Source organism: Suricata suricatta, chromosome 3 (assembly GCF_006229205.1).
Source record: "Suricata suricatta isolate VVHF042 chromosome 3, meerkat_22Aug2017_6uvM2_HiC, whole genome shotgun sequence".
In the NCBI taxonomy this organism is placed as follows: Eukaryota; Metazoa; Chordata; class Mammalia; order Carnivora; family Herpestidae; genus Suricata; species Suricata suricatta.
In genome coordinates, this window is record NC_043702.1 from 58567480 (window position 1) to 58593385 (window position 25906).

General features: G+C 33.3%; 1 protein-coding gene across 3 annotated transcripts in view; it reads right to left on the reverse strand.

The window, feature by feature from the left end:
• The window catches only part of DYNC1I2 (dynein cytoplasmic 1 intermediate chain 2), a 59619-nt gene that overhangs the window by 16179 nt on the left and 17534 nt on the right, over positions 1-25906 (reverse strand). For 2 of the 3 annotated variants that reach the window (XM_029934387.1, XM_029934386.1), the window contains exons 5-14: positions 21257-21316; positions 19035-19150; positions 7350-7445; positions 6975-7137; positions 6751-6850; positions 6134-6259; positions 5104-5250; positions 4617-4730; positions 4186-4319; positions 3172-3316 (exon numbers count right to left, since the gene is read on the reverse strand). In XM_029934387.1, the coding sequence (XP_029790247.1) occupies positions 3172-3316; positions 4186-4319; positions 4617-4730; positions 5104-5250; positions 6134-6259; positions 6751-6850; positions 6975-7137; positions 7350-7445; positions 19035-19150; positions 21257-21316 (1201 nt within the window). The remainder of the gene's footprint in view (positions 1-3171; positions 3317-4185; positions 4320-4616; positions 4731-5103; positions 5251-6133; positions 6260-6750; positions 6851-6974; positions 7138-7349; positions 7446-19034; positions 19151-21256; positions 21317-25906) is intronic. The other variant, XM_029934388.1, reaches the window with a different exon arrangement.

Sequence of the window (25906 nt, forward strand, 5' to 3'; positions counted from 1 at the left end):
CAGATCTTAAAGGACACAAAGATACAGCAATATCTAATAATTCATTCATTCCAGTTTATAGGGACTCAATTCCCAGAGCCAGAAAACCTTTATAAAAAAGTAGAAGCAGAGAAGAAAAACATTTAAAGTGTGTTAAATTCATGAATGTGAAGATAACTGGTTTAAAAAGCTTAAAACGCAATTGGAACAATGTTTTTAAAGAGATTACTTAGAAAACTTGTCTATTATTCATAACGATTGTATTGGAGAGCACAGAGGCTCTATCAGGTGTTTTGTCAGGGCAGACGATAAATACCAACACCACAATTAATCATGAACTATAAACCCAACATCAAAACAAAAACTCTGGAAACCATGATACGAGCAAATAAAATATTTCCTCAGATTGTTGCTGTTCTATCCTTCATAGACTAGAATTATTTGTGTGCAGAAAAGTTAGAATAAAAGATAACTTTTCTGATAAAGTTTTAGAGAGCCCCTAAACATGTATAAAAACACCTGTTATGTTGGCTTGTCCTCTGGCCACTAACACTGGAGAGCTGTGTATGTGTATGTGTGGGGGGGGGGAGGAGACATATGTATCACAGATGAATGAATAAATGAAGCCCACAGAAGGAAGCAATGCCTAGCTCAATTACCAAAGAATCAAATATGCCTGCCTGTCATTCTTATTCAGAAGGCAGTTCTATGTTGAAATACAGCAAAATACAAGAATAAAAAATACCAACCACCAATCAACCAGCTGTGTAGCACCACAAAAGCAAGCATCAATCAGTCTGCTATCACAGACATAAGATCTGTTCTTGTTTAGGCAACGAAGAGGAACTCTTCATTTTCCAGTCCTGCTGTTAAGTTTTAAAAAAAATTTTTGTAGAGTTTATTTTCAGAGAAACAGAGACAGTGTGAAAGGCGGAGAGGGGGAAAGAGAGAGAGAAGCCCAAGCAGGCTCTGTGAGACTGAGAAGCCCAATCAGGCTCTGTGCTGGCAGCACTGAGCCCGATGTGGGGCTTGAACTCACAAACCAAAACTGAGAGTTGGACACTTAACTGACTGAGCCAACCAGGTGCCCCCTAGTCCTACTGGTAAGTTTAAAGCTAGAAAGCTGGCAATCGTAGCCCTGTGAAATATTTAAGTCTACAAATTTATAAAGGGCTCTTTTCAATTACTGAAAAAGGAAGCTGGCCAACAACCCAACAATGATGTGATGTCTCCTGTGTCTATATAAGACTACTCAGGTGAAAGCACACTACAAAATCTAGCTTCTTATATGGCTGTCTGCAGCCTATACAGAAATAGTTGGCTTCATCTCTCCAATTCTGCATCTTACTTTGGTTTTACTAGCTAAACTATGCATTTTCTTTGTTTGTGGTTGTAAGAATCTTCTTCCTCTACCTTTTTCCACTGAAAAATCTCATTAAAAAAAATTTAACAACCCAAGAAAGAAAACAAATGCTTGACTAAATGCATTCAGGTTCTGTCTGATCCCCATGAAGGGGAAGAGGAACTAAACACTGCTAGGTGCCTATTACATGCTAGACACTGTATTAAGCACTTTTCTAGAAGTTTCCTTCATTAGCCTTAAGTGCTATTTTTATGCTCGTTGATGCCAAATAATAAAATGATCAAATTTAAAAGGCAAGCTTTTAGAGGCAAAGTTTTCTAAGTTACTACATCATGAAAGAACAAGAGTGAACAGAGAGTCTATCCCAGATTTCTGAGGCCAGCATTTGATACATACACATGGGCTCACTGTAACAGTAAAGAACATCTCTTAAGACCACTATGTTTCCTCAAAGAAACTGAAGAACAAAGTAAGATCTCTAAACTCTGTCTCATGATAAGATATTCAAAATTTAACATTTAGAATAAAGCAAATAGAAACATGAAAAAATACAGATTAAAATTTAACTTCATTGAGGGGCGCCTGGGTGGCTCAGCTGGTTGAGTGTCTGACTTCAGTCCAGGTCATGATTTCATGGTTTGTGGGTTTGAGCCCTACATCAGGCTCTGTGCTGACAGCTCAGACAGAACCTAGAGCCTGTTTCGGATTCTGTGTCTCCCTCTTTCTCTCTGCCTCTCTTCCAGTCTCTCTCTCTCTCTCAAAAATAAACATTCAAAAATTAAAATTTAACTTCACTTAACAAAAATCTGATATTCTGATTGTGTAGCTTTGCCAGGTTTAATGTAATACTGCAGGAAACCGAGACAGCAAAGGCAAGGCTTCTTAGTTTTAACATGGGGTATACCGGGGACACCTGGTAGCTCAGTAGTGATGTCACTTGGGTGACTTCAGCTCAGATCATGATCCCACAGTTTGTGGGTTCAAGCCCCGTGTCAGGCTCTGTGCTAACAGCTCAGATGAAGCCTGCTTTGGATTCTGTGTCTCCTTCTCTTTCTGCTCCTCCCTCAGTTACACTCTGTCTCTCTTTCTCTCAAAATAAACACTGAATAATTAAAAAAAATTTTTTTTGACATATGGGGTCAAATGAAACTAAAAGTCCTATTATAGAAAGTAATATTCCCTACTTGGATTTGCCTTGAGACTTTCACTGAAGCAGGGCAATGTCACATTTATCTAGAATTGCTAGAGGATCAGGAAGCACTTTATAACAGTGGATTTTTAAAAAAACAAACTTATTAAAACCAAAACAAACTATTTAAATTGTTTATTGTGGAAAACAAAAATATATATTCATCCACGGCTTCACATAATACTTCTTTAATGGCTGAAGTTTGTTATTTTATAGGATTTACTGTACATCAGTTAGCTGTGCTTTCTCCATTATTCTATCACTCTGTGAGCTGCTGAAGCCTCAGTAAGTGCACGGCTTTCGTGCCAGGCGATACATAGCTATATAAGGTGCTATGAGACATACTCAGGTGCTTTGTCCCCAACTCGGTTCAGGGTAAACAGTTTTGTGCTTAAAAAGCCTGAAGTGGGAAAACTGGTCTTTGGTTATGTGTGGGTTAACATACTTGCCAGTACACTTATGGAAACTAGAACATTGAGCAGCTCACTCCTGTTCAGTGTAACTAACTTATTGGGCTTCATCCATCAGTGAATTATTCTAAGCTATTAGAAAGCTTTTCGTCTTTCCCATGTAGAATTAGAGCACCACCTTGTGTCAGAAACCTGAGCAAATGAGCCTTGATACCTTAGTTTTTAGATACCTTAGTTGTCCAAAGTTTTACTGTCCAGTCAAATGATGAAGTGACAAAAAGATGTGAGAAGTCCACGGCTCCAACAGCTGCATGACAGTGGATACCAGTGATTGGTCCTTGATGGCCCTCAAACATCTCACTGATTCCAGCTTTGCTATTTCATAAAAGTGAAAATGTTAGGGAAATCTCTTGTAAGTAGACCACTTATAAATACATTTTATTACGGATTATATGTCAGACTTTGACACAATTTCAACAAACCTAATTCTGCTCCTCACACATCAGAGTAACTTATGTTGAGTGTAACTCCATTCAGATTTGCTAACACTACTAAAGCAGTAGGTACATTTTGAACCATAAATATATGTTGACAATAGACCTCACAAGTTCAATATCTAAGGTGGTGGAATGGAGACAAAGGGATGCTATATGTAAGAGAGAAAATCCCAGCTACTTTTATATCAAAGGCTTTGAAGTGAAGGTCATCTGTTTTTCAGATGAAACCTAAGACACCATTTTTTTTTTTAATAAGGCAACTGATAAGGTACAGCTAGACAATTTCAAAACAAATTGCACAGCAGGAGAAATACTAGTCAATTTAAAACATGAACATGACATTCAATTATCAGGAAGATAAACTAAAGCTCAAAGTACAAATAAATCAAAATAGGAAAACAACTGAAATTTTTATTTACAATTTTAAGGGTTAGTATGTGGCCTGAGCATATTGTATTTCCAATTGCCTAAGGCTACTTCCTAACTCTAACTTCTATGAGCACATGTACACATATAAAAACCACAACACATCACAATCCTCACAATCCAGAACACATCATGATCCCAAATAATCTTTTATTTAAAAAAGCATTTAAATTTTAATTTTATATACCTGAACTCAAATACAATTTATAAAAAAAATGAGTGACTCAATGACAAATTTCTACTTACACAGGGGGCAGTTTGTTTTAATGAGATTATTATGGGGAGAAATTTAAATAATGACAAATTCCAGTTTAGATTTACCTGCCATGGCGGCATGCTGTGTACACAGAACCTTCTTCACTCCCAACAACAAAGTTGTTGACATCTCCAACAGGGAAGGACATAGATGTCACAGCTACTGCCTTTGACTGTTTATGAACCAATTCCATGCTATCCTACATAGAAAAAAATTGAGGAAATGATAAACTTACAACCTTTAATTTTCTACGAAAAATTTCTAGTTTTAATTGATTTAAAAGCAATTATTTTATCATAATACTTATAGAAATGTACTTTGATTAAATGATCCAGGTTTGAAAATAAAGTATACCTACAACCATATACATGTTTAGGTTTATAAACTGTTGTCAAAATACTATCATAAAACATTTACCAAAAACATAACCTGGGATTAATACAGACTTAAAAAATAACATCTGTCTCAAAATTTCAATTTTCCAAGTTTAACCTACCTGTGGATGTGAAAGCATATCCAGACTCCATGAACAAATTTTTCCATCAGTAGATATGCTAATCAGATTGTGAGCGTTCTGTGTTCCAACAACATTTACACAATACACAGGATGCTAGAGATGTCAAAAGAAGTTTTGTGGGATTATTTTATCAAAGAAATGAAACCATTTTTACACTATAATCACAGGTATTCTGTTCAACATCGAAACAGTCTCCTATCTTGATGGTATTTTTAATGTGAAGTTTGATGCTATTCTGTTGATTAACAAAAGGTTGTCTCAGAAGATAGAAGAGCTTATAATACAACAGATTTCCAAAAATACAAAAACAACAACAACAAAAAAACTACCTTCATTCTTGGTAGCTAACTGATAAAGAACTCATACATCAAAGGAAACACATTCTGGAGATTACTCTGATGGACACTACTAAGTATTTAATAATGAAACAGCACAGAAGTCCAGTGGAAATAAGCTCCTTACTTACTGTATGTGCAGCCGCTGACAACGGAGTTCTCTGCACTGGAGTTCTTTTATTGCTACGGTTATCCCACAGCACAATTTGGCCTGAATATGTACCACCAACAACCAGATTTGGATGAAATTTTGCAAATGTAGCAGACATCACAGCTGACTGTAAATAAATAAGATTTTTATACTTAAGGTTCAAAGGGAAGAAGCTTGTTATAAAAATAATTCTATGTCCAAACGATCTTCCCTTTTAGTGTAACATATTAGAGGCTATAAAAAGAAATTTATTAAAAACTTTAATTCTACTTCAGAATATAAAAATATGTCTTTAGAATAGTTTTCACTTAAAAGTCAAAGTAATGATTGTTTACATAAATGTGTTCAATTTATAAAGCAAGCAAAAAAGTTATTCCATGTGATTACAGTATTAAATCAAAAGACAACTGGCTCTACATTAGCCTCTAACAGTAATCTGACAACAGAGTATAAGCTAGTTTTGATTCAGTTAAGCATTTTTTTTCAGAATTATGATTATTTAAAGATTATAACTTATGCAACCAGAAAAGGCTTGCAAATTCTAACCTTCCACTAAACTCACTTTAAAAATCTGCATCTGTTTCCTACTTCAAACATATGTTTCTAGTTAAAACTATCTAGTTCCAATTCCTCAGGCCACATATAAGTAATTCAGTGGGCCAAACATCTAATTGTATATTCAGCAAATAAGTTCCTGAGAAACTCCCTGTAGAAAAGACATTTTGTAAAAGATTCCTTTTATACAATCAATCACAATAACAGAAAATCACAACTGCAAAGGACTTTAGGTGTGATTAAACATAAGAGATGTCAGAAAAGCTACAAAAGGCATATCATGTTGAACTGAGGAGTCTTCAGTTTTCTGTTAACATCTGTTTGCAAATATGGGGTGGTTTTGTAAATGCCAATCCAATGAAATCATCATGTTGACAAGAAAAGAAAAAAGGCACTTGTCTAAATTCATTAATGAATTCTTAAACTTAAGGAAGACTGTTAAGAGACCATCTTACCTGGCAGTGAAAAACGTATTCGGGGGTAGTTTTTTTGTATTTCATATTCCATACAAGGGCCACTCCATCGGGCTCATGAGGAGCATCTTCATTGTTATTATAGGAAGCCACGAGTAGCTCTGGATACTGCTCACAAGAATCAAGTGGGGAAAATAAGCTATGCGTAAGAATTGCTTCACATTCTTAGTTACTCAACTGTGTTTATCAATTGTTTTGAAAATACAAATACCTAACATTTCCCCAAGAAAGGTATCTCTAGAGTTATGCTCACTGGGATGTTAGTACAACTTTAAGTTACTATAATTAGTGATTTAAAACATTTTAATATTAAAATGTTTTATTAAAACATGTTGCAATTTTATCCAAAGGATTCCGTGAGCAACTGAAATCAGTAAACCTGGGTTGTGGCATAAATTCAATCTTGAGTTTTAAATATAAACGTTTCCAATCCTTTCTTCCAAAGTGTATAAAATAAAATGAGTATGGTAACATTAGAACGATTGTCCATTATTACTTTAAATGACATACATTGATTTAATTACATTTCCATAATTAAAAGTGTCTGTTAATTTTAATTCAGAAAGAAGTTAACAGTAACTAATTTTGTTACAATTTACCTGAGATGACCAATCCAAACAACTAACAACACGATGTTTTGACCAACGTTCATCAAAAAATTGTCGATTTAATGACAGTTTAGCACCTGCTTGAATCTCTCTACAGAAAAAGATGAAACCCAAAAGAAAGATGGTGTTATAGCTTCTCCCTCTTGATCTTAAAGTAATTTTAGTCGTCTTAGAGTAACATTGCTGAAGCCATAATTTTAGCAATTAAATATTACCCTTCTTTGTCTTCTAAATCTCTTCCACTGTAGTCAAAGAAGATGTTAATCTGCTCAGAAAGAGCTCTTTCTACAATTCGTGTAGAATGGTCAAAGAAACTTAAGAACTCCTCCGAGTGTAAAATTTGTTGCTTTTCTTCTTCAGTTAGCTCATGAGGGGGAGCTGAAAAACAAATGTTTTCCTAAAGTCTGATTTATGTCCATCAAATCACATCAACTCACTTTCACAGTTTGGATCAATGAATGCCACACATTTTTTTCCAACTAGGTTCACCTCTTCGATTTAGAATGTTTTATTCTACCTTAACACATAATTAATTAAAAAATCTTAATTGGACTCAGCAAAATTTTTTAAAGTTAAATTCTTTAAGATACCTTTACTATCATTTTCTTCATCTTTCTTCAACGTTTTCTCTTCTTCAGGTTCAATAGGTGGCTTAGGAGTCACTACGTCATCTTCTTCCTCTTCATCTACCAACACAGAAGAGTAACACAAAAATTGTTTCTATGAAAATAACTGAACTTTTGAGCAATAGTTCAGAAGGTATCCAACTAACTTTAGATAAAAGCTAAAGGTAAACCATTGATAAGACAGAATGAGTAAAAATAAGACAAACTTCATCACCACAATTTTAAAGGAAGAAATAAGTGGAACTTTTTGGTGTTTATACATACCTATGTGGTATCTCCAATAGTCATTCCAAATTTTGTAGCTACACAAACTGAAGTAAGATATATATATGCAACTAGGATAAATTCCTCACAGAAATCTCTAAAAGCTTGCAAGCATTTATCATTCCAGACAGAATAACATGTAACTCCTGCACAGTTTTATGTAGCATGCTGACACATTAATGCTGCAGAATGAAGAAAATCAAATGTCTAAAATAGCCCACAGAGCTGGCTGCTTACTTGTGATCTGAAACCATCAGTGTCTAATGGGTCTTCATATGGCATAAAGACGGCTTACATTAACTCTCAGGTTGCTATTTGAGAGGCAGATTTTAAAGATAATAGCTATGAGACCACATTTTCTATTCTGTCATTTTAAATGCAAGTCTCATTATGTTCCGTTGCATGATGTGGCAATAAGCACTTAAAATAATGTTTTATTAACTTGAACAAAATATATATTGAGATAATACACAGTGTTTATAAGACTTTTTTTATTACTAAATCTCCTCTCCAAACCAAGAAATACCTTAAAATAATTATTTTAAAATGTTTTAAAACATACAACTCTGCAGATATTCTTTTTCACTACATACTGAGAGAGATTTTTCTGAAGAAAATGCTTATTTTCATTGCCGAAACAGATGTCATTTGTCTATAAGGGAATGGCAGCAGGCGTCGACAGCCCAGTGCATCTGAAGTAATGAGAGCCTATTCAATAAGGGGACTTGTTAGTTATAGTCATTTCCCCGACCTATGTTCAAAATTATCTAAAGCACACATACGTGCTATGTACACAAAAGAATGGTCAAGGATGGGAACCAGCTGCCAAGTCATGGTCCCAGCAGCCAGGCCAGCTGACTAGATAGCAACAACCAGATGGCACTGCTGGGATTGTGTCTTTCTGCTGCAAGGTGGCAAAGGGATGGCACAACATTCTTCCGCTTGGCTGCTTCCAATCCTGTCTCTCCCCAATGGTGAGCCTGTGCAATTACCCACACTCCAGGAGGCCTACAGATAAGCCTTTACCCCGCAAACAAAATGCAGCTTGTAGGCCACACCAGCTGCCAAACCACACACATAGTATTAGGTTTGGAGAGCTATGAAAATCTTTCTAAGTCTATAGTATAAGCAATAAAAATAGAACTGTACCTGTAGGAGAGAAAGCTTTAAATGACACTGTATAATGCACACAATGATACAACCTCCAACTTAATCAAAATGATAATGACGTATGCCAATCCTACATTACTTGAAATTGAGCGATTTTTACGTTCTGACAAGTTTACAGAACTAGGATAAATGGCACGAATGATTTCAATATATGCTCATACTTTTGAACCAAATGGTGAAGGTTAAAATTTTTCCTTTCAAGGGCCTCAATCAGCCACAAAGGAAAACAGTAATCACTGTCTTTTCAGCCAGCCCAACCGCATTTGTCAGCCCTTTCTCCGTCAATGCAGCCAGAGCAATCAACCTGCCAAACATTCAGAATGGAAAAACAATCTGAAAATACAGGGTATAATGCACCTGCCAGTGAAAATGGCCATTTCAAGAAAAGCTAGTGATCTCAGTGACCCTGCTGAGGAGGCGGTGGTGCAAAGGGGAAAGAACACGTAAAAGAATTCTTAGTGATCGCCACTCTCTTGCACATTGACACTTCCTTACAAAGCATGCCAATTACAGCTTTTGTGCTACTTAAAAAAATGAAAGCTTTTTTTGGGGCAAAATAATCACACAGAGAAACAGAAAGACAGTACTTCTTTTTAGATGAATTCTCATATACAACAGATTATTAATCTGAAAACAGTATAACTGGTAACAATTCTATACTGTACTGCTCAAACATTACAATGAAATTCCAACATAAAATCATCTGCAGGTATAATGTAATAAAATAGTTTAATTACATTTAACTCAGAAGCTGACTTTTACAATATATTTACTCTAATTAAAAATGAAGTCTGAGTGTATATGTGTGTGTACATTTTCTAGTATCCTAATCAATTTTGTTTACTGGCGGGGTTTACTGTATGTAAATCCTAAAATCAAAGACAATGATTTTGAGACACCCTGGACAGGTCATTCTTGAGCACTGTGAATTATAAATTACAGCCTCCTAACCACATTGTATTTTCCTCCCTCAACTTTGTTGCATTATACGGCTTCTAAGTACCATTTCCAATGACAGGTGTCAAATTCCTGTCATAATGCATATGGTCAGTACTTTAGTGCTAAGTGACCTCATAATCTACATATTTAACAGAAAAGATCTTGTTTATAGACACTCTTTTCCTTTTAAAATTTAAAATGTAGATGAAGTACGTAAGACAGTGATCTATATCCGCCTATTATACGGCAGTTGCTATGCCTATTTGCCCATATAGTTTAGTTGTAGCTGAGTGATGACTTATCAACCATTAAGATACATGTTTTCAGAATTTTGTTTTAAAGTGAATATACATAGCTCCCTTACTACATGGATTAAAAACTGATTTAAAAACTATGATGGGTCAAAAGACTAAGCTACATAAAATTTTAAGGAATATAAAACAAATGATCTGTTCTTCTTAAAAACTACAAAAAATATTTTTATTATAAAGCTGGTCTTAAGCAATTATCTATCTATATCAAGTACTTGATGAAAATGCCCATCAGTAACAGATTAGAGAATGTTCCTCTGAACAAATACCCTTTTCTTATTAAAAACTAACATGATAGCTACTAAAGGACTATTAACATGATCAAAAATATAGTATCACAATTCCGAAAGTTTCCTAAGCTAGCCCTTATTACATGATAAACGATAATATATTTAAAACAGAAAATGCAACAGAGCAAGAAGACTGAAAAATGGGACTGCCATGTCACATCAATTTATTGATGAATATTCATTGCAATATGCTAAGTGGTTAACTCCATGCTTTCTCTGACAGGGAATCTAGGGTTATAAACTGAGCGGTAAAGAATGCATAAAAGTAGCAGTTACTTTTAAAATGACAAATCTCTTGTCAATGAATGCTAAGACTAGGTTTAATGAACCATTGAATTTTTACTTTGAGTTAACATCAAAATCGTGATGTATTTTGGTGAAATGGAAAGAAAGCTGTTCTGTAAATTAAGCTGCACCTAGAAATAACCAAAGAATGAAATTTCAGTTGTCGGAATAATCTGTTACAATGGAGTAGGTTAATCAAAGTTAAATCATCTGTAAAATGGGTGGCTTTTGTTAAGCTGAGGGAAGGAGTCTACAGAGCAAGTTTTCTCATCTATATGTCACATTATATTTAAGAGACCTCTAAGCTAAGAATAAGCCACAAAGTACACTTTGAATTATTTTAAAATATCATAACACATTTAACTTTTTAATCTATCACTTATCACGATTAATTCTCATTATGAAGTAATAAACAAATCCCATCATTAGTGCATTAATGTTATTTAGGAAACATATTTGTTGTCTATAAATTTATTATGTAGTTTCATTATATTGGTGTACCCTATTTTAAGATAATTTAATGTTCTATGGAGAATTCCTAATTTACAAAGTAGGCTGATTATTCATGGTACAAAGTAAGTTGCCACCAAGTTCTAAAACTCAGAAATATCTGTTGCATATAAAAATATAATTTTCAAAAACTAACCTTATAGCTTCATAAACTCTTTCATAGAATGAGAATATTAGAGGGAAATGCTTTAATCATTAGTTTAAAAACATAAATTAGACATGGATTTCCTTTAACATTTTTCCTTTTTTTACTTTAATCTTTTCAGTTAACACCATTTATGTCAGTAACTGCAATGTTGTTAATTTTTAGAATTTCACAGAACTAGTCAGCAAGAATTATTTTTTAAAGAATAGGAATAAGAACAGAAGGACAGAAGATACTAGAGTTCCTTTAACATTTTCTAGATCAAAATCATTTTGACCCACTTCATTTCAACCCATTTGTCCTTAATCTCATCTATTATAATTTACTCTTTAAAATCAATATTAGGAGAACCTTATGTTGGGACAAAGCTTCATGAATGGATCAATGGAATCCATTCATTTTTTAAAAATAATAGAGTGATATGCAAGGCTTCTTGGATTTCCTGAATAATTTAGATCTTCAACAAGTGAAGATATATAGCAGACATTTTAATCAGGAAATATTTTGAATACAGACCTAATGCTAACTTGGGGGGAAGTAAGAAAGGAGTAAAATTTCAATTATATCACTTAACACAATTTGTCTCTTGACATGATCTTTCTTATATAAAATTCAGATTTTATCTAGGCAGTACTGGGATCATTTACACAGACCCTGAGATCTATGATGTCATAAATATTTTTCTCAGGCCATAATTTTAGATATGCTGATTAAAAGTCTTTAAGATTCAGAACAAAGGCTTTAATTTTCAATTATATTTACATCCTCATATATTCTCTGAGGGTTATAATTAATTTATTAAATATCTTATTTATTCCAGAATGTTTTTTAAAAAATCCATTTTGGACAAGGGTAGTATCAACTAGAAGGCCTACAAATTTAGTCTAACTAGTAAGTGTGGATTATAGATAGATGTTGAGATCATTCAATAAAAAACTTAGAGCTATTTACATATAAAACTTTTCTCTACATTTATAAATACTAATTGGCAAGTTCCTGAGGAAAAATATCTGGTTACTAAACCAATACCAAAAGTAATTGTAAAACACACAGATAAGAAATGGGAATATTATCAGAATGTACTTCAGTAGAGATCAAAAATCAGGTTCTGGTAGTACCCTAGTATTCACCCACACTGTGACCACAGGCTCATCAATTAACTTCCTCAGGCATGAACAAACTGATTAGATTAGGTAACAGGATTTCTTCCTCTGAAAATCTGTCTAAAGATAGCAACAAAAAAATTCATCTTGAAAAGGTAGAGAAGAAAAAATAATTCCATTTTCAAAAGAGTTAAAGACTTTTAAAAGGGAAGGGAAGAAAGTCACTTTTCCAGGAGTTTATATGTGGGCACCATGAGAAGCTTTTTACCTGCAGAGAGAGAAATTGACTGAGGTCACATGTTCCCAGTCAATTTCATTCACAGTAGGTCTTTAAGATCGCAAAGCGCCTCAGTTCAGAAACCATACTACCAACTTACAGAGTAAACTTGAAACCAAGAAGAGGGCTAGAATGGGAAAAAAGAAAAAGTAAAAAAAACAACCCTACTGCTTTTTAAAAGAATAGATTTATCCATTAAAAAAAAATGGTAGGAAGATAAGAGTTAAGCCTAAGCCCAATTTTTATCTTCAATTTAGTAACTCATATTACTTCTGCACTGATTACCACTGCCTACCCAAGTTTAATTTACTGTCTGCTACACTCAAATTGTAATTTCAGCATAGTGAGCTTTGGAATTTGTTACATAATTCTTAAACGGAAACCAACCAGGCTAAGTTTGAGAACCACTGCATTAAAGCAATGGATGAGTACAAGTACAGTTAAGCACAAAGTGTTTTCATTATAAAACCTTAATTTCAGGGGTTTTTTCTTTCCTTCTTTCTAAAACTTTCACAAATTGGGGGAAAAAACTTAATATAAGAGTCCTAGACATAATAAATAGCTCCCAAGGGTAAGGATGGCCCTATGGTATCGGGATGTTTCTTATTCTCCTTCACTTACATAACTCAACTTGAAACTTCAAAAAAAAAAAAAAAATGACTTCGTGCCTTCATATACAGCACATACTCCATTAAAAGTGTAGAAAAGTGAATACTTGTTAGGTTGTAAACAGGGCCTTAATAAAATTAGTATCTACGTCTAGTCTGTATAGGAACATTTTAAAGGTAGTGCTGCTGATGCAGATATAATCGACAGAAACTAGGCTGAGTTCACTTACCTTGTCACTTCACCTTCAGGAAGTAAAGATAGAAAAAAATTATCTTAGCACTATGAAAGATCAAAGCTGTTTATCCATTACTCTTAGATAATTACTATATTATCTGGATGCAGATATAAATTTAGCACGTATGGTTATTTTTCATGAAAAAACTGAAATATAACAAGTCAAGGGGAGGTATTACTTAATAAAACTTTTGTCTCAACGATACATCTGTATCCATGTCTATACTGTATAATAGGATAAACTGAATTTTTATCATAGGTTACTATCATGAAAAGCAGCAAATACTGCTTCAGTGGCAGCATGTGAGAGAAAATGCATCTTAGAATCAGACTTAGTTTAGAATCTTAGCTACTAGGTACGTGACCCTTGATAAACTATCTCCTTCAGTTTTACCTTCTTTGTGTGTAAAAAGAACAAATACTTGGTGAGAGGATTAGAGATAACGTGAAGTGCTTCACACTATACCTGACATGTAAGCACTCTTTGCTGGTAAAACTTTCAGCTATTGATTTAAACATAAAGTTTGAAGAACCATTACAAATAAATAGCTAAAATAATATATGTAAAAGATGCTAACATGTTCAATTTTGTTCAAAATATTTCAAGGGATAGATAGGAACGCAAAATAACACCACATTAGTATCGACATAGTTTGTCACAATGGAATTCACAAAGGCTATAAGGAGAATCTGTAATGGTTTCATTTATAGGTCTAAGAGAAATCAAGATTAGAATATGATACAGTCACATTAAAACCAAGAACTGAGACTAATCATAATTTTCCACCCAATTTCATCAATAATTATACTGTAACATTAACACTCAAAAATAATCCATTTCCCAGTATTACTTCCAGAGTAAATGTATGAAAATAAATAACCCAAGTAAACAAAATTTTTCTCCTGAGTAAATATAAACAATGAATTCCTTCATCAAATTTTATGTTCTTACTATATGTCAGGCACTATTCAGACCAGGTATTAAAGCAACGAAGAAGAAACAGTCTTTATGCTCATGGAAAATCTGGCAAAGTTGGATGATACTAAAAGCCTTGCTCCAAATAATATAAAACTGAAAAGAATACAGTTTATTTTGTGCTTCTGGATCATCAGCTTATCTAACAAATCATGATCTTTCAAATTTTTAATTAAATAAATATAGAAAAAAGAATTTTGTAAAAATGCTAGTCTTATACAGCCATACATTCAAATTAGTACAAAGGCAGTAAGTTACATGTTCACACTTAAAAATTTATACACAGGGGTGGCCTGGGTGGCTCAGTTGGTTAAGCATCCCACTTCAGCTCAGGTCATGATCTCATGGTTCATGGGTTCAAGCCTCATGAAAAATTAAAAAAATAAATTAGAAAAAAGTTATACATATCTCAAAAATAAGCAATTAAATGCAAATTGAAACAGAATATAAACCATATGTGTATATATATTTGTGTGTGTATACATATACACAGAATTTTTGAAAAACATCACAGAAAACTTGAAACAAAATATTAACAGTGGCTATTATAAAACAGAATCATGACATTTCTTTTTTATATCCTTTATAATTAAAAAAAATTTTTTAACGTTTATTCATTTTTGAGAGAGAGACAGAGCGTGAGCAGAAGGCAGGCATAAAGAGAGGGAGACACAGAATCAGATGCAGACTCCAGGATCTGAAATGTCAGCACAGAGCCGACATGGGGCTTGAACTCCTGAATATTGAGATCATGACCTGAGCTGAAGTCAGACGTTCAACTGACTGAGCCACCCAGGGGTCCCGATATATATATTTCTAACTAAAGTGTAACTGTCCAAATATCCTGTTAGTTTCAGGTATACATCATAATGATTTGATATTTTTATACACTACAAAATGACCTCAACAATAAGTCCAGTTACCATCTGTCACTATACAAAGTTATAACACTGAGTATATTCCCTATGCTGTATATTATATCCCCATGACTTATTTTATAACCGGTAGTTTGTACCTCTTAATCCCCTTCATTTATTTCATCCACTCACAACATCTGCTCCATCTGGTAACCAATAGTTTGCTTCTGTATCTATGAGCTTGTTTGGGTTCTGTTTGGGGTTTTTGTTGTATTTTAGACTCCAAATACAGGTGAAAACATACAGTAAATTTGTCTGACTTATTTCACTTAGCATAATACCTTCTAGGTCCATGCACGTTGTCACAAATGGCAAGATTTCATTCTTTTTACAGCTGAGTAATATTCCAATGTATATATATATATATATATATATATATATATATATATATATATATATACACACACCACATCTTTTTACCCATTCATCCACAGATGGACACTTAGGTTGCTTCCATATTTTGGACTATTTTAAACAGTGCTGCAATGAACATAAGGGTGCATATAGATTTTCTTTTCTTTTTTTATAAAGGCAACATGACTGGAGCCATTTTATTTTATTTATTTTTGAGAGAGTAAGAGAGAGACAGCGTGAGCAGGGGAGAGTCAGAGAGAGGAGTCACAGGATCTGAAGAGAGGCTCCAGGCTCTGAGCTAGCTGCTAGCACAGAGCTTGAAGCAAGGCTCGAATCCATGAACCATGAGATCATGACCTGAGCCGAAGTCCACACTTAACCAACTGAGCCACCCAGGCACCCCGCATATAGATTTTCAAACTGGTGTTATCATTTTCTTCTGATAAATACCCAGAGTGGAACTGCTGGATCGTCTGGTGACTCCATTTTTAATTTTTTGAGGAACCTCTCTTAGAGTGACCATACCAACTTACATTCCCATCAACAGTGTACAAAGTTTCCCTTTTCTCCAAATGCTCACCAACATCTGTTATTTTTTGTCTTTTTGATTCTACCCAATCTGACAGGTGTGAGGTGATATCTCACTGTAGTTTTGATTTGTACTTCCCTGATGACTAGTGACACTGAACATCTTTCAAGGGTCTATTGGCCATCTGTAGGTCTTTGGAAAGAGGTCTATTCAAGTCCTCTGCCCATTTTTTAATTGGGTTGTTTAATTTTTATATTGCCTAAGTTCTTTATATATTTTGGATATTAACCCCTTTTCAGATGTATGATTTGTCAATTTCTTCTCTCATTTGATAGGTCACCTTTTTTGTTTGGTTAATGGTTCCACAAAAGCCTTTTAGTTTATTGTAATTCCATTTGTTTATTTTAGTTTTTGGTGCCATTGCCTGAGGAAACTGGTCTAAAAACATATGGCTAAGACTGATGTCAAAGAACTTACTGCCTATGTTTTCTTCCAAGAGTTTTATGGTTTCAGGTTTTACATTAAAATCTTTAACCCATTTTGAATTTATTTTTGTATATGATGATAGTATCCTAGTTTCATTCTCTGTACTTTCTAAATTCTCTATGATGCACTACTATGATAATTAGAAAAAAATTATTTAAAAAAAATTCTTCACTTAAACTGAATATAAGTCTATTATGATGGCACTACCCAAAATAGCTTCAAAATGCTTTACATTTCAAACACTCCAAAATGCATTTCATAAGTATGATGGAATAACTAAAAATAAATCTCCAAATCATTAGATGAAGACAGATAGCCTAATATACTTTTTAAATGAGTCATTATGCCCTCATTTTGGCTATTCGACTCACTTTTTGAGTTAACATACCTAATAATATAGCTTCAGAGAGACATTAAAATGCTTGAATTAATATACTAATAAAATATTTTCCAGAAATTATGGAATCCTGCAGTATTAGTATTCTCCATACTGATAGTTCAACACTTTATCTTTCTTTTTTTAAGGTGTTTATGTCTCAAGTTTACCATCAGTGCCTTTTTTTTTCCTAGTAAGATGAGGATTTTCCACCTGGGAAAGCTATCTTACCAATCAATGGAACAATAGGACTGAAAAAAACGTATCCATAGAAATGAACATTCATATGATCAAGTAAAAACAAAACAAAACAAACAACCCCCCCCCCAAAAAACCTATATAAAAATGTTGCCCTGATCTCAAATTTTTCAAAGTGTAATAGTATGTTTTATGGGGAACAAGATAAAAGTGAACAGAAAAGTTTAAAGTATTTATTTCATTTCCATTCTTGGTGAGCAGGGAAAGGAGAGTTGTTAAAAAGTGCATGTGATAATCTACTATTAAATAAAGACTTACATAGGTATAATCCTAATTTCTTTTGCGGTATATATAAACTTGGAAATTTAAAGAATGTCTTTAGTAATAGCCAGAGGTTTCAAGGATTTTTTTCTCCTTTTTGTTTACTTGTATTTCTAGGCTTTCTGATGTAAATATTACTTTTGTTTCTCCTTAATGGAGAAATATGATAATGTAACTGAAATTTTAATAATTTGATAAATGAAGTTTTAATGTTTGATATTCTATCATTAAACAAGAATTTTCCTGACCAGAGAGAAAAAATGTTCCTTATGCACAGACTTCTAAATGGAAAATTTATTATGAGACCACAATCCAAAATATCAACAACTCTTAAAATCCATAACTCATTTGGTGGTAATCCCTGACCAGAGGTAAAGCTATTTATAATCATTATTTACCTTACTTAGTTTGAACAGTCATATCTTCTGCTGCCAAAATATTAATGCCTAAGATGCTGCTGGAGTATTTACTTATGGTACATCTACTTTACTAGTAACTTTTCCAAAATCTGACAAATTCTGAATTTGAATACATATATGGCTTCAAAGGTTTCAGATAAGAAACTGTGAATCTGAATTATAGATCTTATGCATAACTCTTTATGACATAAATTTACTAGCTAGCCTCACTGGAAAACATAAGAACTAGCATATTAACTTTATGCTTGAATCATTAACTATCTGATGAGATTTTAAAAATTAGTCCCCAGTGTAAAAAAGGTAACTCTTAGTTTAAGAATCAAAGGACTCCACATTCAATATAATGTCTGTGTATACTTCTCTCCATTACACACAGATTAAAGGTTGCATATAAAATCAATATAATTGGGCCCTTAGATCATAAAAGTTTAAGAAATAGGTCTAGATTTGTTCATCAATATGGATAACAATGATAGCATATCAGAATATATATGCTTCTATGAAGCATATATCAGAATATATGATAGCATATCAGAATATATATGCTTCATAGAAAATAATAAACGTGGTTTCATTTACTATGCGATACACTATTTTAGAGAAGGAATATGCTCAGTGACAGAGAAATAGGACATTCTCAACCTTTTCTGCTTCTAAAACAGCACATACCAATGATAAAATGAAGATTAAAAAACTCAGGTTTATGTCAATAAAATTAAAAACCATAAGCACACCTTATAGTTTTATTAACTTCTGAAAGTTTTAAAACTCTAAGAAATAAATATATCAATACAGAAACCTTAATGTTTTAGTTTTATATTTCCCTAAGAAAACATGCCAAAAAAAAATAAATAAAAGGAAGGAAGAGAAAAAAGAAAGAATCCATTTATTCAATATGGAAGCTTCATGACCATCAGATTAAGGACAGATACTCACCTTCTTTGGGCTGAGCCACAACTGGAGTCTGAGTTTCCTTTGTGTATGTGACTATTTCTCGAGGAGGAAAGTCAACTTGTGTAATTTTAGCCATTCCAAGTTTAATAGGTCCTCGTCTAAATAAAACAAATGTTTTTAAATACAACAAATGAAGCACTTTAACTACATCAAACCACATTATTTTGGAAAATTAAGAATTAAACATTATGTATCCAACGTTGTAATATAAAATCCTGTTTTATTCAAGAAATTTTAGATGAACAATGAATTGGCTTCATTTTAAGAAAAGAATTTGGAAGGTAGCAAAAAAAAGATATTTCTGAATAATTCAAGATGTTTATTTTTCACTTTAAAATGGAAAATAATATAGTTTCTTAGAGCAAATGTGTGGGTGATAGAGTAAGAGGATAGGAATCCTGACTCTCTTGAAGAGTCAGGTATATGGATCTCAGTCCATGTTTTGTTTCCTTCACCATCAGGAGACTTCAGCTTTAAAAATGGAAAATAAGTTTCTCTTGAAAGCCTTTTCTCTACTTTGCAGAAACTGAGAATCATAGAGCAATTTAGATTTAAAAATATTAAATCTCTAATCTCTGCATGGTCAGGACTGTCCTTGATTCACATATGGACAAACTACAGTACAGATTTTCTATACTTGAACTAAAGTAACAGATATTTTGAATACATAAAACTAATAAAGTCACCTTCTGTTTTAAATAGAGGGAATACATTCTTTTTTGATAAACAAAGGAAGAGAATTGTAGCTGAGGAAAATGTAACAATTGAAAAATAGCTTTTATTAGATACATGGAGGGTCTTTTCTTGGCTTATTAGATATTTAAATTCTAAATCAAATAATATGGTATGCCTACAAACTCCCAAAGCAATTCTCAATGACAAAACTGTCATGAAAGGACATCTAATAAAAGCATTGCTGTAACTTCCAGAATATCAAGCAGGATATGTATGTATGTATGTATATGTGTACACATACATGCACACATGAATATATATACACATACCTACATATATATAGTATAGTAACTACTTACTTATAAAATATCATTTTTCAAAATCTTGTACAAAAAAAGAAAATAAAATTAGTACAGTAAATGGATTAATTTTCTCTAAGGTTCCAAATGTGGACCATAATAAATTTTTAATGTGTTTTCCACTTTAGGAATATCTTAGGTATAAAAGGAAAAAAGTACATAATTAAAGAATTAAGTGGGAAAAATTAAGCACATTTGAAGTAATCCAGTAATCTAAGAATAAAATTTGAAACAAGAAACTTTATATTCTGAGTTTTAATATATAAACCACTTGAAAAGTAAATCACTCACATATCTGGAAAAAAATGGCCAAGCCAAGAACAATCATTAGGAACAGGTTACTAACTTGACTGCATATAGAGTCTAACTAGACAAAACTCACAATATTAGAACAAACAAGTAGTAGAAGGGTAGAGAGGTAATACCTCACTTATCCAAAAGTCACTTTTCCTGAGAATAAAGGAAGCCACTGGAGGTGACAGGAATCTTGGGGCAACCAATAGAGAAGCTTCCACATAATGTACAAGAAGCTCATTTACTTTTCTTATATGCCCTATTTCAAGGTTAATTTATTCTGACTTTAGACAGAATTCCAAAAGGTGTTGATCATGTGTTTTAGAAGGTGCAAATTATCAATGTAAAACAGCTATCTGAGTAAGGCACAAATGGCATCTATAAACATTTATAATTTGCACTGGAGATTAGAATAAATAAATGAATTAATGAATAAATCAATACAATCTGGGGCCACAGTGGAGATGACCAATAGCTCTGTTCCTTTTGAAACCTTAGAAATCATCAAGAAATATTAATATAGGAAAATAAATTAATATTCATATCAAGTAACCCAGAAAAGTTTCAATTATATGTAGAACATATATCGGAAAAAATCTGGGAAGTTTGTAACACAGCTTAGAAAAATTTATATCAAAAATATAGGAATAAAAAAAGGATTTTGGAACTAAAATGTGTAGACTTAGGCTACCTAGAAAATCAGTTACATAAAGTATTTCTTTTGCTAATGATAGAGGATAAATGAGGTGTCACAGTAAAATATTAACTCTTTCCCTAACTGTATAATGTATATTAGAAGGTTAAATAAAATTAGGACAGTTTCACAAAGAAGCAAATTAATTATAAAAGAGGGAAGGTAAAAAATCTATTCAATACCCCAAATCGGAATCTGAGTGAAGCTGAAGAACTGATGGATCTGTATCCCAATGCAGCGTCCTAAATGGTTGTAGGACAACCATGAAGCGTTAGCAAAAAAGGCCATATGTTAGTCAAACAAATACATTCTATGAATAGGTAAAGCTAAAATACTGTTCATAATTAAAAACCACATGTTCTGGTTAGTATGACAAAAACACCAGTATCACTCAGTGCTTAGTGCATGCCATAAGCATAATGTGGTTAAAGATGCAGACATACAACCCAGAATAGTTAAAGGACAGTATTTTCAGACTACAGGAAACTAGTATTGCATACTAATAGACAAGAATAGCCAAAGCATCCAACAACAAAAATAATACATTATTTTTGGATATCAAGCTAGGCTATAAAAATAGCTAAAATTTTAATTTTCTTAATTAAAAGAACATTAGTAAAAACATCTTAGTTAACATATTATAAGCTTGCCCAAAGCATTAAATGTGTGCAGGAAATTGTCATATTGGTAAAGGAAATGAATCAACATATAAGCCTTTCAGTAAGAAAACCAAAGACTATTCCACTGGGATACTAAAAAGCTAAAGTTTCCAAAATGTGACCCCTATGTAATTTATGGGTTAAGCACTGCCTTGGGCTTACATGTCATCTGCTTTAGAAAGCAACTAAAGACTTCTGTCTCTAGGAAAAAATAAATTTTTCCAAAAAAAAATTTTATGTTCAAAGGAACTTAACCTAAATTATCCAAACTTCTGAAGAATATTAATTCTAAATAAATATTTGGTTGTGTTTTAGCCTTGCTTATTGGGTAAATAACTTACATGGGACCTTTTCCACTTAAGCCAAATCTTGTATTACTAAAACAAAGATACTTTATCACACTGGCATTCTTACAGGTTAACAGTATATAAAATAATTAGGTATAGGACTGTATGATGCTCATAGTCCTTTATAAAAAAGTTAAGCACAATATATTCAGTATTACCATTTTTGTCAAATAGTTCTCATTTATATAAAGTTATAACATACAACTAAAACAGCTATAATATTTAAATACAATAAATCATTTCTATACTTTACTTCCTATATAGTTTTATCAATGAAAACATTCAGATGAATTGAACTAGAGAAATCCTTCATAGTAAAAATATAAAGAAAGATTTTGGGATTTAAACAGGATGGTGTATAATATATGTGAAGGTCACTCTGAAGATCTGCTTTGTACTAAAAACAATGAACAGCAACAAACTTAGGCTTTGTTGAATCAGAGGGGGTTCTATGAGCTGCTCTCCAAGGAATGTTCTGTTCAGTCTTTACGTTCTATGAGAGGTATAGCTGTTATCACTGACATACAGCTCCTTAGTGAGTCATTTAAGTCTAAAATTAAGAAAAACTTTACCTCAAAACACAGCCATTACCGAAAACACAGACTGTGAAAATATAGAAAATGTACTGTGTAACATATAGAATTATATTAAAGGCATCAGCCAGACATATGCAGTAAAATTCCAATATAATACGAAAGGCTGTAAGAAAAACTGATCAAGAATGGAAAAAGGAACACGAAGTATGGATTACCCAACTGAGTAACCATCAGTGAAATTTTAGAGATGAGAGAAGTGCTAATAGAACAAGAAACTTAATGAAACGCAACTCCAAATCTACAGAGTTAGAGAGATAACACTTTTCATGCTTTTATATTTATATTTATTCATAAATTACAAGCAGGCCCAACAGAAATTTTTGGCATTTACAAATAGTGATTCAGATATGGCCAACTATCATATTTGGTAATGTCTAATACATCTTTTCCTACTTCTTGAGTGTACTAATCTTGGACAGTACTGCCGATTAAGTGCATAGGTTCATACACTTCACACATCTTCATGTATTTTTCTGTGATACTTTTTATTCTCTTCATTGTTTCATTACCAACATGTTTGCTCAAGTCAGTTCATTCTGTTTCATTCTCAGATCTTAGCATTCTTTTTAAAAGCCATGTATTTAGAAATGCTATTATTTTACTGCCAATAGCACCAATTAGTCAACAAGATTAATTATGTCTCTACTATGGAATCTGGAGGGGATGTAGAATTCATAGTTTTTACTCTTGTATGTATACATATATACATAAAAAGTACACAGCCCTCTAGAAAATTAATAAGGTCATCTCTTTCAGAAATAGGAATTTTTTTCCTCTCCTGTTAAATTTTGAAGAAACTAAATTTTATATTTATTATCTAATAAGAACAAATGTCCCTAAAGATATTTAAATACCTATTTTCTTGTTTTATAATTTACTATTAAAAACCTATATTTTAAACTTAAACATGTTAGCATACTATGCTTGGAACTTTTCAGTACAGTGAATAATATCTTTAAATTAATGATGTAATCACCAGAATGTAAGTTCCATGAAGGCAAGGGCCATGAATATTTCATTTTCTGTGGTAACCTATATACTGTTTAACATTAAATTGGCAATTCACGAAATGTGCTCTATATACAAATAAATATTTTTCTTAACAGTGTTTACTCCCTGGACCAATTTACAATATTTCAATGGTCTCTAATAAATTCTAAGTTTCCCAGTGAAACTCAGGACAGGTTCTTTTTTTCTTTAATATGTTTTTTGTTGTTCATTCATTTATCATTTTCAGACAGAGAGAGACAGAGAGAGGGAGCGAGGGAAGAGAATCCCAAGCAGGGTCTACACTGTCAGCACAGAGCACGATGTGGGGCTTGAACTCACAAACTGTGAGATCATGACCTGAGCCAAAATCCAGAGTCAGATGCTTAACCAATTGAGCCACCCAGGCATCCCATCAGGAGGACATATTCTAATTCAAATTTAAAGAACCAAGTAGATGTTACACAGTAGGTTTGAAACCAAACTTTCTAATGCTCCATTTAAAATTATCTTTCTTACATCTATTAAACATCAAGAAGAGGGAGTTCAAAATGAACAAAGTAGAATATCTACATAAAAATAATGTATAATAAAACAAATTTGATAAATATAATTTTTTTGGTAAATATTTGTATTACAAGAATGTTGCAGAAGAGAAAAAAAAGCCTTTTCTTAAAAATACCACTTGTGGGGCGCCTGATTGGCTCAGTCGTTTAAGCGTCCGGCTTCGGCTCAGGTCATGATCTCACCGTTGGTGGGTTCAGACCCCACGTCGGGCTCTGTGCTGACAGCTCAAAGCCTGGAGCCTGCTTCAGATTCTGTATCTCTCTCTCTCTCTGACCCTCCCCTGCTCACACTGTCTCTCTGTCTCTCAAAAATAAATAAAAAACATAAAAAAATAAAAATAAAAATACCACTTGTGGGGGGTGCCTGGGTGGCTCAGTCGGTTAAGCACGCGACTTCAGCTCAGGTCATAATCTTGCACTTTGTGAGTTTGAGCCCCGCGTCAGGCTCTGTGCTGACAGCTCAGAGCCTGGAGCCTGCTTCTGATTCTGTTTCTCCCCCTCTCTCTGCCTCTCCCCTGCTCACGCTCTGTCTCTCTCTGTCTCTCAATAATAAATTTTTTAAAAACGTTAAAAATTAAAAAAAAAAAAAAAGAAAACACCACTTGTGAGGTGCCTGGATGGCTCAATCAGTTAAGCATCTGACTCTTGATTTTGGGTTAGGTAATGATCTCACAGTTGAGACTGAGCCCCAAATTGGGCTCTGTGCTGGGTGTGGAACCTGCTTAGGATCCTCTCTCTACCTCTCCCCTGCTCATGCACAGGCTCTCTCTTGGAAGGAAGGAAGGAAGGATGGACGGAAGGAAGACCCACTTATTAGGAAAGGAATATTAATATATCTGTATAAAAATACAGAAGTATGGTGTATGTAAAAAACTTAGTCTTAAAAATAAATTTAGTCTTTATTATATATACTATTTTATAAGGCACTATTATCTCCAAAAAAAAGTTCTGGCTTTTCTTAAATGATAGTTATATCATTTATCTCAAAGGACAGTATAGCTTAGATTTGTAATTTCAGTTCTATTTACAAAACAGTTTTGGAAAACACATCTCAAATACAATCTAGTGAGAGTTTTGTGTCTTCTAATTGTTAATGATTACCTGATTATTCAGGAATTAATTAAAATACTGAGTTTATTATCTAGCTCCTTGTTTCTTTTTTCTTGCCTGCCTTTTTGATACTCTATACTTATTTATAACCTTAATCAGAGGACCTCAGGCACAAAGAAAATAGAACTTGTCATGTTTATTTCTTTTTTTTAATAGTTTATTGTCAAATTGGTTTCCATATAACACCCAGTACTTCTCCCTACAAATGCCCCCCACCATGACAATCACCCCCCTCCCCCTTCAGTCCATGGTTCCTTTTCAGTATTCAGTAGTCTCCCTTGATCTGTGTCCCTCACTCTCCCCCCTCTCTTTCCCCCTTCCTCTCCCCATGGTCCCCTGCCAGGTCTCTCCTATTAGATCTATGAGTGCAAACATATGGTATCTATCCTTCCCTGCCTGACTTATTTCGCTTAGAATGACACCCTTGAGGTCTGTCATGTTTACTTCTTATTAAAAGGTATGTTAAGAGATTTTTCAGAGGAAGAGATTTAACTTCCTGCCCAAAATAAGGATTCTTTTTTTTTTAAATTTTTTAATGTTCTTTATTTATTTTTGACAGACAGAGAG